This window comes from Camelina sativa, chromosome 3, assembly GCF_000633955.1.
Source record: "Camelina sativa cultivar DH55 chromosome 3, Cs, whole genome shotgun sequence".
NCBI classification, from domain to species: domain Eukaryota; kingdom Viridiplantae; phylum Streptophyta; class Magnoliopsida; order Brassicales; family Brassicaceae; genus Camelina; species Camelina sativa.
Window position 1 is genome coordinate 3702272 of NC_025687.1, and position 11003 is coordinate 3713274.

Consider the following 11003-nt stretch of genomic DNA (forward strand, 5'->3'; position numbering starts at 1 on the left):
GTTCTTTGTATCCTGATCACTACTGTTAACAGATATCTTGGGGCTTACATCTCTAGGCGACAAAAACTCTATCCCACGAGAAGCTGATATTTGAGTAAGAAGTGCTTTAAGGTCTTCGCTAACTCTAGATGTATCTTTCTTCATCCAGTTCTCTATTTGTTCTCTTCCATTACTATCGTTGTTGCTCTCATTACCTACAACGATATTGTATGCATCCGCAAGATCCATCAACTCCCCTGAATATTGGTTTGTTTCAGCTGCCACCGACATTGAGTTGAATGAAGAAGATTCTGACTCATTAATAGCTGCTTGTGTGTGAGAAGCGACGTTCCGTGGAGCCATTTCAGACAATAAAGAGCCTGTAAGAGATGTCTCTTGCATATCCTTTTTGTCTGATACACCTGATATGAAAATTCATTTGCCTGATTAGAGATCCAACGCTATAAAGCTTACACAAGCTAACTATATAACCTTGATTTACATTTCATAGCCATCATACAAAAATAGAGTCGTTGCATTCAATGGAAGAAGTTTAAACTTACAGTTTTCGATTGAGTTTTCAGGCATGGAATTTGGAGATGGTACAACTATATATTCAGATTCCAGAGAGGTACTATCAGCTTGGTCTGTGTCCTTCTCCTTCGACATCTCAACAGAGATTTCATTTGTAGTGAGTGATTCAGGAACCTCGTCTAGAGAAACATCATGGAGGGGCATAAGTTCAATTCCTTTAAAGACATCTTCAGGAGTTTCAGCAGTCTTTGATGTTGAAGTAACATCATTGAGGCAAATAAGCTCAGTCTCTTCCGTTAAGGACACATTTGCAGGGTTTTCCTTCAAATCTGGCGTTAAAGAAATATCTTGGAGGTGAATCGGCTCTTCTTTCTCCTTTGAAACAGCTGCAGAATATTCCATCGTGTGTGATGTTGAAGTAACATCACTGAGGCAGATAAGCTCAGTCTCTTCCGTTAAGGAAGCATTTGCAGGATTTTCCATAAAATCTGATGTTAAAGTAGTATCGTGAAGGTGAATTGGTTCTTCATTCTCCTTTAAAACAGCTGCAGAATGTTCCATGATGTGTGATGTTGAAGTAACATCATTGAGGCAAATAAGCTCAGTCTCTTCCATTACAGAGGCATGTGCAGGATTTTCCTTAAACTCTGGTGTTAAATATATATCTTGGACGTGAATTGGCTCTTCATTGCCCTTTAGAAAAACTTCAGAATGTTTCATGGCGCATGATGTTGAAGTAACATCGTTAAGGCAAATAAGCTCAGTCTCCTCCATTACAGAGGCATTTGCCGGATGTTCCATGAAATCTGGTGTTAAAGTAATATCGTGGAGGCGAATTGGCTCTTCTTTCTCCTTTGAAACAGCTGCAAAATGTTCTATGGCGCGTGATGTTAAGAAAAGATCATCTGAAGAAATGATCTCTTCCTCCTTCAACACCTTCTCTGGTGTTTCAGGCACACCATCAACTGGAATAAACTCAGGAAATGAGGAATAAGTTCTCCAATTGATCTCTTGCAACTGACCTTCCTCTTGGTCATTTTGAGTGGTCAAAGGCTCCAAATGGAAATCAAAGTTCAGCAGCTTGTCAGTAGCCAAATCATAAGGCAAGGTGATAATCGGAGGAGTCTGAAGATCCACGATATGAAACTTATGACCCTCTTCTTTAATGATGACACCTTCATCTTCTGAAAATACAGCTTCTGATTCAGTATCTGAATGAACTTTAAGCTCAGAGTACCCAACATCAGGCAAATGGTTGAACCTAACACTTTTCTTGGGTGTAGATTGTTCCTCGGTTCTCAAAACACCAACCAAACCAATCTTGTGCTCATTGAACTCAACATGAGGCATACGACTGAGTGAAGACTCTTGCTTTGATTCAGTATCTGAATGAATCTTGAGCTCAGTGTACCCAACATCAGGCAAATGATTGAACCTGACACTTTTCTTGGGCGTAGACTGCTTCGCAGTTCTCACTTTGCTAAGTAAACCAAACTTGGGTAGCATTTCTCGTTCAGCCACCTGAGTAGGAGCGGTTTGAGTCCCCCACAGCTGATTACAACATGTACAATCAGTAAGTTTAGAGCAATTTGGATTTGTGCTTCGACCAGTCTTGGATCCAAAGTAAGAATTATCACCCAATTTACCAACCAACAATCTGTAAGTTTCAGCGTTAGACTTATTGGTTGTAGCAAAAGAGAAAAGACAAGTCTCGCACATTCCCCGGACATCAACAAGCTTCCCATGAGCGTGACAGTAAACCAAGGACGAGATTTCTGATTTGTGTTTAGAGCAGATCATATCCCAATGAGGTTTCTTCAAATGTTTAGTCCTCCCGAGAATATGATCAAGATTTGAACACATCAAACATGGAGACTGAAGCTCAGAGTAATCTGCAAACCTCGCGATCACGTAGGAGAATATGGAGTTGACAAAGAGCATCAACATCAGTAGCCACTCATTAAAGGCAAAAGCCAAAGCTCTGGTGAAACTCCAGGAACCCATCTGTGATTTTACTGCAGACATTTGTCTAGTAGCCATCTTCTTGTAGAAACATAAGATGAAGAATCAATCAGACTTCAAATCTGCATCAATGAGAAAAACAAAATATTGAATCAATGATATCAAAGATTCTACTCAAAAAGGATTTGAGATATCATAATCCAAGCCTTGGGGAGGGTTTCTTGAATACAGCATGAGACAATGAAACAAAACTTGAAAGTACACAATGACAGAGCCTGATTCGTGACAGCTAATTTCAAGAATCCAATCCGATTTACAAAAAAAAAAAAAAAAAAAAAAACAGAGACAAGAACAGGAAGTTGACCAAAAACAGAATCAAGCAAGACATACCTATATTGGTCCTTGTTAATTAGTATGTTTTCACGAGTACAGGAAGATCAATATTTTTCTCAAGTCAGCAATTGAAACAAAACTAGATTCCTCCTACAAAAGATTGCCACCAAAAAAAAAGAAGAAAAAAAGAAAGGAAAAGAGATCTAAAAGAAGAATGGACAGCTCAACTTACAAATTTGAGCACAAGTCAAAAATTAGAATGAAAGATCGACCAAAGCTAAGTTTATATATAGAATAGATCAATCCGTAGCATCAAAACCCACAAAATCTATATGATCAACAAAACTAAGCTCTTCAGTATAATAAAAATCTAACCTTCTAAAAAATCATAAGAGGATCACCAGAGACATAGGAAGTAACAGAGTATATATATTGGGATCGGAGTTTGAATAACAGAGTTGACGGTGAAAAAAAAAATACAAGTAAAAGTTGTGTTTTTTTGAGAGAGACGTTCCCAGAAAACAACATTGATGATCGATCCCATTCGCTTGTAGTATAGTAATATATTTAAACCAAAAAAGGCGAACATAGTAGAGAGAGAGAGAGAGAGAGAGAGAGAGACCCAGCAAGGACTCTACTGCTGCACGTAGTCTTCACAATTCAATCACTAAATTTTAAAATTAATAAATTTTCCTTTTTGTGAATGAGTTGCCATCGATCTATTTCTATTTTAATCGATATCGACCAAACCACAGTGGGGGATTAACATACATAGTCGAAACAGACTTCAAAAACAAAAAAAAACAAAAAAGTCGTAATATTTGTATTAAATTATTAATCCTTAATCTTTTTCGTATTTTTGTTTTGTTTTCTTACGAATAATAATTAAATAGGTTAGGCAAAGATTGAAAGTGAAGTATTCACCCCCCAAAAAAAAAATATTGAAAGTGAAGAAGATGTGTGGGGAAAGAGGGACGGCTACTGATTCCAAAAACGGCTGCCGAAAGTTGCAATTTGATAAGAAAGGTTGTGTGTGTAGACAATTTTTTTAATTATATTTAAAAAAAAAACAAAATAGGAATATAATTTTTTATTTATTAGGGTAATTGTTGAATAAATAAATCAAATTAATGTAGTTGTATGAATCTCTTCTTGTTTGGACTATATGGTTTGGTTGGCGATTAAACAATTGTTATGATTTGTTGAGAAGCCATTTAAACACAAAAAATAAACATCTCTAACAAAAAAAAAAAAATCTTGAAAATATATGACTGTTGTTAATTTTGGGGATATCCATCTTTTTTTTATACTCACTTTCTTTGTTGATCATTTTTGACTTCGCATTTGATTGTTAATGGATTTAGTTATCATTATTATTAGCGGCCCTACGTAGTGAGATTAGGAGCCGTAAACGATAGCTTTATTTGGTTGTCCAGTGCTACAATACCTAGAGAGAGAGCTCAGACGTCGTCATTAAGGGCCATAGTTGTATTTAATTCTTTGCATGGAGAGAATTGTATATATATATATAAACGGAAGAAGGATAATGCATTGTGTATTTAATAAATCAATGCTAAATTCTTAACAAGTTTGAGAGAGAAGAAGAAGATTGTGACTTACCAGAGCGATAATTACGTGTGGCTTCATCTCTTTCATTTACACTTATCCATCCTTAATTAGCTATGGAGGTCCTACATTTCTCTAATTCATTCTTGTTTCTGATTTCTTTATATATATGAAAAGATCACACATTTTTCTGTATGTATGAAATAAAGCTTTTAATACATCTCCTCAAGTCCTCATCCATCTTGTTTTTTATGGACTATATGGCAACACGATCGAGTTCCCTAGATTTTTTCACATTCTTCTATTAACGTTGCTCTGACTGATGTGATTTGCGAGCATAAGCTTTCTTATCATACTTATAATCATGAGAGTCTAATTAGGCTGGATTTTATTCATATAAATGAGTAGTAAACAAGTTTAGATTAGTTACACCTTATGCAGTGAGCATTTTAACTACATAGTATATGATATATCTTAGAGAAACCAATAAACATGTGATATTATGTCTTTTGGTTTTTTTATTTTTCTATATAAAAATTAGCAGTCTCATTTAATAAGATTCACAAGGGAAAAGAAAAAATAAAGGAGAATAGGTCACAATTAAAGCATATTAGAGAGCTCCATCAAGTGGCTCATCTCTTCCATTTGAACCCCAGTGTTTGTTTCCTCCAAAAGCCATTTCTCAATAAATGTCAATGGTGGAGTAGCAGAAATATGATCCTCATCATCATCATCACCACCATCTTCATGATCACCACCGATGTTATTCTCAGCTGACTTCTTTGGACCAACACTGAATCCCTGATGATCATCCCCATTGCTTCTTATTTTGCTATGATGACCTTGTTCCCAAGAACCTTGTAGCTGTTCGTATGGAGACTGATGATTTTGATGATCGATGAGACTGTTCGTCTGATGATTAGCTGCGCTACTCTTTGGGGATGCTCTCATCCAACCCTCAAGAAGGCGGGAAATGTTTTCAGTGCTTGAAGCATAGGTAGATCTATGATTAATGGTGTTTCTTGAGGCAGAAGTTTGCAACGTGATGTTCTCTGATGATCTGCTTCTCTCAGCGTCACACTCGGACTTGTTGAGCTTCTTCTTCAAATGTGTGTTCCAGTAGTTCTTGATATCATTATCCGTTCTCTGTGGTAGATATGAAGCTATGGACGCCCATCTTTTGATTCAATCCACATCCACAAATAGACAATAAGCCGATTTTAGGGTTCATATATGATCTTCAAGGTAATTAATCAAAAACTTTATTGAAAAGATGAAGAGATTTAGATGCTTTTGTTCTTAGATTACTTGTTACCCAATAAGGCTTGCAAGTGAATGATCATTCCTTCCTCATGAGAAGTAAAGTTTCCGCGTTTAATTCCAGGTCTCAGATAATTTGTCCATCTCAGTCTACAGCTTTTGCTGCATCTCAGTAACCCTTTTAAAAAGCAAAGATACAAACATCAGGACACATACAAAAAAAAAACACTAGAAGAAAACATGTTATAAGAAAGATGATGACCAGTGTTGGTGGGAACACATCTCCAGTTTCCAGGGCCATGTTCTTGGATGTAAGAAACAAGAATGATGTCTTCTTCAGGCGTCCATGGTCCTTTCTTGATCCCTATCTTGTCACAGCATGGAGGCCTACCCATCTTTCTCTCTCTCTCGCTCTCTCTTTCTATAGATCTCTCTGAATCTTATGCTCTCTTTATAGATGTGTTAATATGTATATAAATTAAATGCAACATGTATACATATATGTGTGTATATATATGTGAAATTAATGGGTGACTTAAAGAAGAGGGAAGAACTTTTAACTCTGCTTTTTCTTGACAACATCTTATGGATCTGCCAAGCTCACGAGTCACTCTGCCTTCTCCATTAACTATTTTGCGAAGTCAATAAACAAAGATAGGTTGAGCGCTCCATAAAAAAATGTGTTATCACCCTTAAGAAAACGTTACTAAATTATTTAGTAAATGCATAATTATTTCTAGTGAAGGAAATATTTGTCATATTGTAGAATGGATCGTTAAAAACAAAATTGCTTAGTTTGGAACTTTCGTTGGTAATTTACTTATAAACATTGCGGAATTGATGGAGGACTCGTGGGTGGATTATGCATTACGAGCATATATAATGACAAATTCATAAATGGAAGAAGAGTCGCAAGCTATGTTACTTACATTATTTTGGTAATAGTTGTAATTATGGTAAGCAAACAATCAAAAGACTAAGTGTGATAAGAAACACAATTACTTCACTGATTTTCTCCATGATTAAAGGGAATCATTCACTGCAACTTGGACAAATATCCCCTCAAAGTTTAGAAAAGAAGATATTACATGTTGCTTTGCCTTTCTAGAGCCATGTCTTTTGTTTCATGTATCACGCATCTCTCGTTGCCTCTATGTTCAACCAATAATAATTCTTACAACTTTAAACCGTAACAAAAGATGTGAAAAAGACCCATTTGTGTTCTTCTATCTGATGTAATTTCCAATGCTCTGATGCTTAACAAGTTTAACTTTTTTTAAACCGTAATTAGTTTTTTTCGGTTATTTATATAAAACCGAATTAGATGCAACCAAACCAAACCTAAATTGCATAAACCAAACTAAACCACATAAATGTACATATGCTTAAAATTGAATAAACCTAGACCCTAGTCTATATGATGACGATAATCAAGAACAGACAAAAAAAAAAAAAAAAGAGCAAAGGAAACTCAATCCAACAAACTGCTTCAAATTAGTAAAAGAGCAGAGAAACAAAGCAAATCACCCATACCATATATGTCCCTCTGTTAACTAACCGCCAACGCTATACAGTCTATATTATCCATCGTAAATGTGCCGGAGAATCATTCATACTCTCCCTCCCACAAAGCAAAAAAGAAACCCAAACAGACAAACTAATCCTTTTCCCTTCTTCGTCTATATATTCGACTGCACACTTGATTGATATGATATAACGACGACCGAACCCAGCAGTCAAGTGCGCAGACAATACCCGATAACAATGCTGATGAATGCCACAATGCATACATACAGCAGAGGGAACCCAATGTGCACTTCTTTCACTATCTTCTTCGTTCTCAGTTCCGCCTGCATCATCTCATAATACAAACTTTGTTATTGTGAAACTGTTTTGGTTATAGGAGAAAGAAACAGCTATGTTTCGTCACTAGTATTCTCACCAGCTCATGTTGCAAACTTTGTCTATGTTGGGAGCTTATAGACCGCTCCTCCATTAGTTTCGAAATGGTTGAATCAGCCTGCACCAGATTTTAACTCTTTAGCACAGTAACAGTGATAGCACAGAAGTTATGGATTTCTAAATTTGATGACCAGACCTGTTTTAACTTGGATTCAAGAGCATCTACTTTCAGCTTCATCTCCTCAATGTCTTTAACCAACTTAATTTCATCCAGCCCTTTGACATGCTGACCATCTGTTTTGTGCAGCTGGACAACATCTCTCTCTTTAGTAGGTTTCTTTGGTTCCTTAGGATAGGGTACACTGTCAACTGAAGTTATTCCATTCGTAAACCCTTGATCCCTAGGTAGATCCATAGCCTTCTTCATGGGAGCGTCCAAATTATGTGATTCCTTAATCCTCCTTCCATCATCTGCATCCTTATGAGACCTGATTGGATCGAATTCAGTTTCTTTAGCCATCCTCGATGGATCGTAACTATCTGTAGTTGCCTTCAAGTCATTGGCAGTGTATAAATCTTCCATAAAATCCACGGTGCCCATTTGTGGTGGCTTTAACTCCTTTGCATTGTCGGCTGCCTTTAACTCATCATGTCCAACCACCCTAGGCTCTTTTACAGTCTCACCCTCCTAGAAAAATAAAGTTTGAAAAATAAACAAACAAGTAATAAGAAACTACCTGTTGCACCCTAGGATAAGCAAAATGAACTTGGTGGAAAAGAACTACACTGCTAAGCAATTACTCTGCAGTCTTCATCTATTACCATAAAAACCTGTTGAGAAAAGGGTAAAAATATCTTCTTACATACTGTGGCGGAGCAAGCGTCTCTGATTGACTATATAAACGATCCTTGAGGATGGAATCTTCAAATACTGCTCCCTGCTTCGGTGTCCCATTGATTGGAGATAGTTCAGGTGAGTCAGAGGGCGGTACGAGAGTGACTCTGAGTTTGTTTTCCTCTATGTGTTTGCCTTCCGCTTTGGAAAACTGCCAAGAACAAAAATAAGCATACAGATACACTTGACAGACAAAATAACTGCTATTCAGGATAGAGAAGCTCAACAAGTGTTGGAAACTTGGAATGCTTACCATGCTAGTTGTGATGTCTTCATCAGTGGTTTCCGCAGGTACAGCAGTACTCTGGATTAAGAATTTGTCTTTGCAAACCATATCTGGTGGTGGTTCTTTAAAAGCTTGCATAATGACTGCATCAAGAACATATACAACTTTTTACTTATTTGGGGCAAAAAACAACATATACAACTTAATAACCGAAAACATTGACTGAATTGAAAGGTGCAAGAGCCCATCCATCATCCAGTTTAAAACTTATAATGCTCAAACAAACCAAAAACGCAAGTTCCACGTAATGAGAAATAATTTGTAACTTTAGTAACTCCAGCACGAGCAGATACATTCTGACTCTCGATCAACAAACTCTGGAAGCCTAGGAACTTAAACAATGTCTAAACGCTGTTCAAGTCCAAGGCACAAATGATAGATCTATGCATATATTCAAGTTGATTCCCCGCCCCACGTAGACATCATGCAACAGTTTATCACATCAGCCTAAGAATGTAGGTGCAAGAAATTCATGCAATGTTGGGAAGGATATAAACGTAGGAATACCAGTAAATTCACAGGATGATTTTGGTGCAACAACACCAACATTTGGACGTACACAGTACTTCTTTGGTGATGTGGTTTTAACCTATCAAAACCAATATACCACATTTAATTAAGAATTAATATGCAGAACAAAAATACATTTTTTCTCAGAACATTTTAAGACATTCGATATCCTGAATTCATAAAGAAAGAGAAGAAGTCTGAGAAGAATGTTATTTAGACCTTAAATGCAACATAATGATGGGTTGTATTGGTTAGCTGTACCACGCAGGAACTCTGCTTCTTCAAGTCAACTACAAAAGAGGAAACCAGTTAGTAGTAGTATTACAAGGATAACAATTCCAAGGCAAATATATTTCATTTCATTCACAACTTCCAATTTATTATGGATCCTCAGAATAAAAATGAGAGGTAAGAAAGCACATCAAAGAGTATGACCACATACAAATCCAGCAACAGGAAATAGTTTGGAAATTCCTCAAAACAACAGCCACATTAACATCAAATCAACTCATCTTGCAGGAGAATAGACCAATAAACAATAGCACCACTATGACAAAATTCTAATTTAAAAACAGTGAGAATTCAGAAACCTCTGTATTCATAACTGGAACATGACTCTCGAGACATAGCTTATGACTATTCAGCCACTTTGCTTAAGAAACAAACACCCTAGCTATGATAATATCCATACATTACAAAAATAAGAAACTATAAACAAGGACCACAACGTCAAGTCACTAAACTCAAAAATATCCCTATGCAATTGGTAAGAATTAGTCCACAAATGTCTTACCTTCAAACTTCAATGTTCGCGGTTGAATATCCAACAGCGGCATATTCATGTTGCTGTGACAAAATCACTCAGAATCAAACAGCTACCACTTGCAGCAGGATTCCCTCCACCCCTATTTCAACAAAGATTAGAGAAAAAACGTATTTAGTTCAGCTCAGAATCACTCAACCATAAAACTTTTGATACTCAAAAGGACAACAAAATCAGATCAATAACCTCTTTGGACAATCATAAAACTCGCTCTCCGATTAGAAAATGACAAATCTAACGAAAGAGTCAACACCAGATCAACAGAGAAATCCCCCCCCCCCCAAAAAAAAAAATTAAAAATTAAAAGTGAATTACAGATGCAGAAAAGTTTTTGTGTCACGCTCTTAGAACTATTATAGTCTTCCGCAACCGTACGCGAACCACCGCACTAGCTCGTCGACAACGCGTTCTCAAATCCAACGGCACGAAGTCGCTCGAAAACTCAACCGTGACTTATTTTACCTGAATGCGTTCGTCTATTCTCAGCGATTCGGCCGACACGATTTTGTCGGCAACGCGCTTCCGAGTAGCCGGAAAACCAAATCGTTCTAGCAGTTCAAGGACGATCTAGTCACGCTTCCAATAGTAGTACTCAACTGCTCGTATCAAAAAACAAAAAGGGAGGAAATAGAACGACGACGTATTCGAGGAGGAGCGACTCCTCGGGATCCGTTAGCCAATAGTAAACTCAAATCACATAGATCTTACAGAGCCATAGCGATTTCGATTTCTAAAGGAAAAAGTCTAAAGAAGAAAATCACAAAACTCTAGGAATGAAGGAAGGAACCTAGTTTCAAAACAAAAACAAACAAACAAACACAAAAATCGAAAGGAACGAGATGATCAAAAAGAGGCAGATGAAATCGGACGAAAACCTTACCGCTTCTCTCCGGCGAAGAACGGAACGGGACTTGAGATAGAGTGAAGAAGCAGCGCGATTGAGAAAGAAGAGA

The 11003-nt window shown here is 37.0% G+C and overlaps 3 protein-coding genes across 5 annotated transcripts in view; all 3 read right to left on the minus strand.

Annotated features, from left to right (window-relative positions):
* Nucleotides 1–3442, minus strand: part of LOC104767058 (myosin-binding protein 1-like) — a 6392-nt gene extending 2950 nt beyond the window's left edge. The window contains exons 1-3 of one of the 3 annotated variants that reach the window (XM_010491090.2): nucleotides 3184–3442; nucleotides 543–2597; nucleotides 110–401 (exon numbers count right to left, since the gene is read on the minus strand). In XM_010491090.2, coding sequence (XP_010489392.1) covers nucleotides 110–401; nucleotides 543–2553 — 2303 coding nt within the window. In that variant the 5' untranslated portion in view covers nucleotides 2554–2597; nucleotides 3184–3442. Of the gene's footprint in view, nucleotides 1–50; nucleotides 402–542; nucleotides 2598–3183 lie in introns of all 3 variants that reach the window. The other 2 variants (XM_010491099.2, XM_010491084.2) reach the window with 2 other exon arrangements.
* On the minus strand, nucleotides 4740–6108 carry LOC104767081 (myb-related protein 306-like). Its single transcript, XM_010491110.2, has 3 exons — nucleotides 5897–6108; nucleotides 5683–5812; nucleotides 4740–5551 (listed from the first exon to the last, which is right to left on the minus strand). Exons 1-3 carry the CDS (start codon nucleotides 6027–6029, stop codon nucleotides 4975–4977), a joined length of 840 nt encoding a protein of 279 aa, XP_010489412.1. The 5' UTR covers nucleotides 6030–6108; the 3' UTR covers nucleotides 4740–4974.
* On the minus strand, nucleotides 7100–11003 carry LOC104767088 (vesicle-associated protein 2-2). The gene is made up of 9 exons (XM_010491121.2): nucleotides 10931–11003; nucleotides 10021–10132; nucleotides 9447–9517; nucleotides 9225–9306; nucleotides 8685–8800; nucleotides 8400–8582; nucleotides 7733–8224; nucleotides 7577–7654; nucleotides 7100–7484 (listed from the first exon to the last, which is right to left on the minus strand). The coding sequence occupies exons 2-9, from the start codon at nucleotides 10067–10069 to the stop codon at nucleotides 7371–7373; spliced, it is 1185 nt and encodes a 394-aa protein (XP_010489423.1). The 5' UTR covers nucleotides 10070–10132; nucleotides 10931–11003; the 3' UTR covers nucleotides 7100–7370.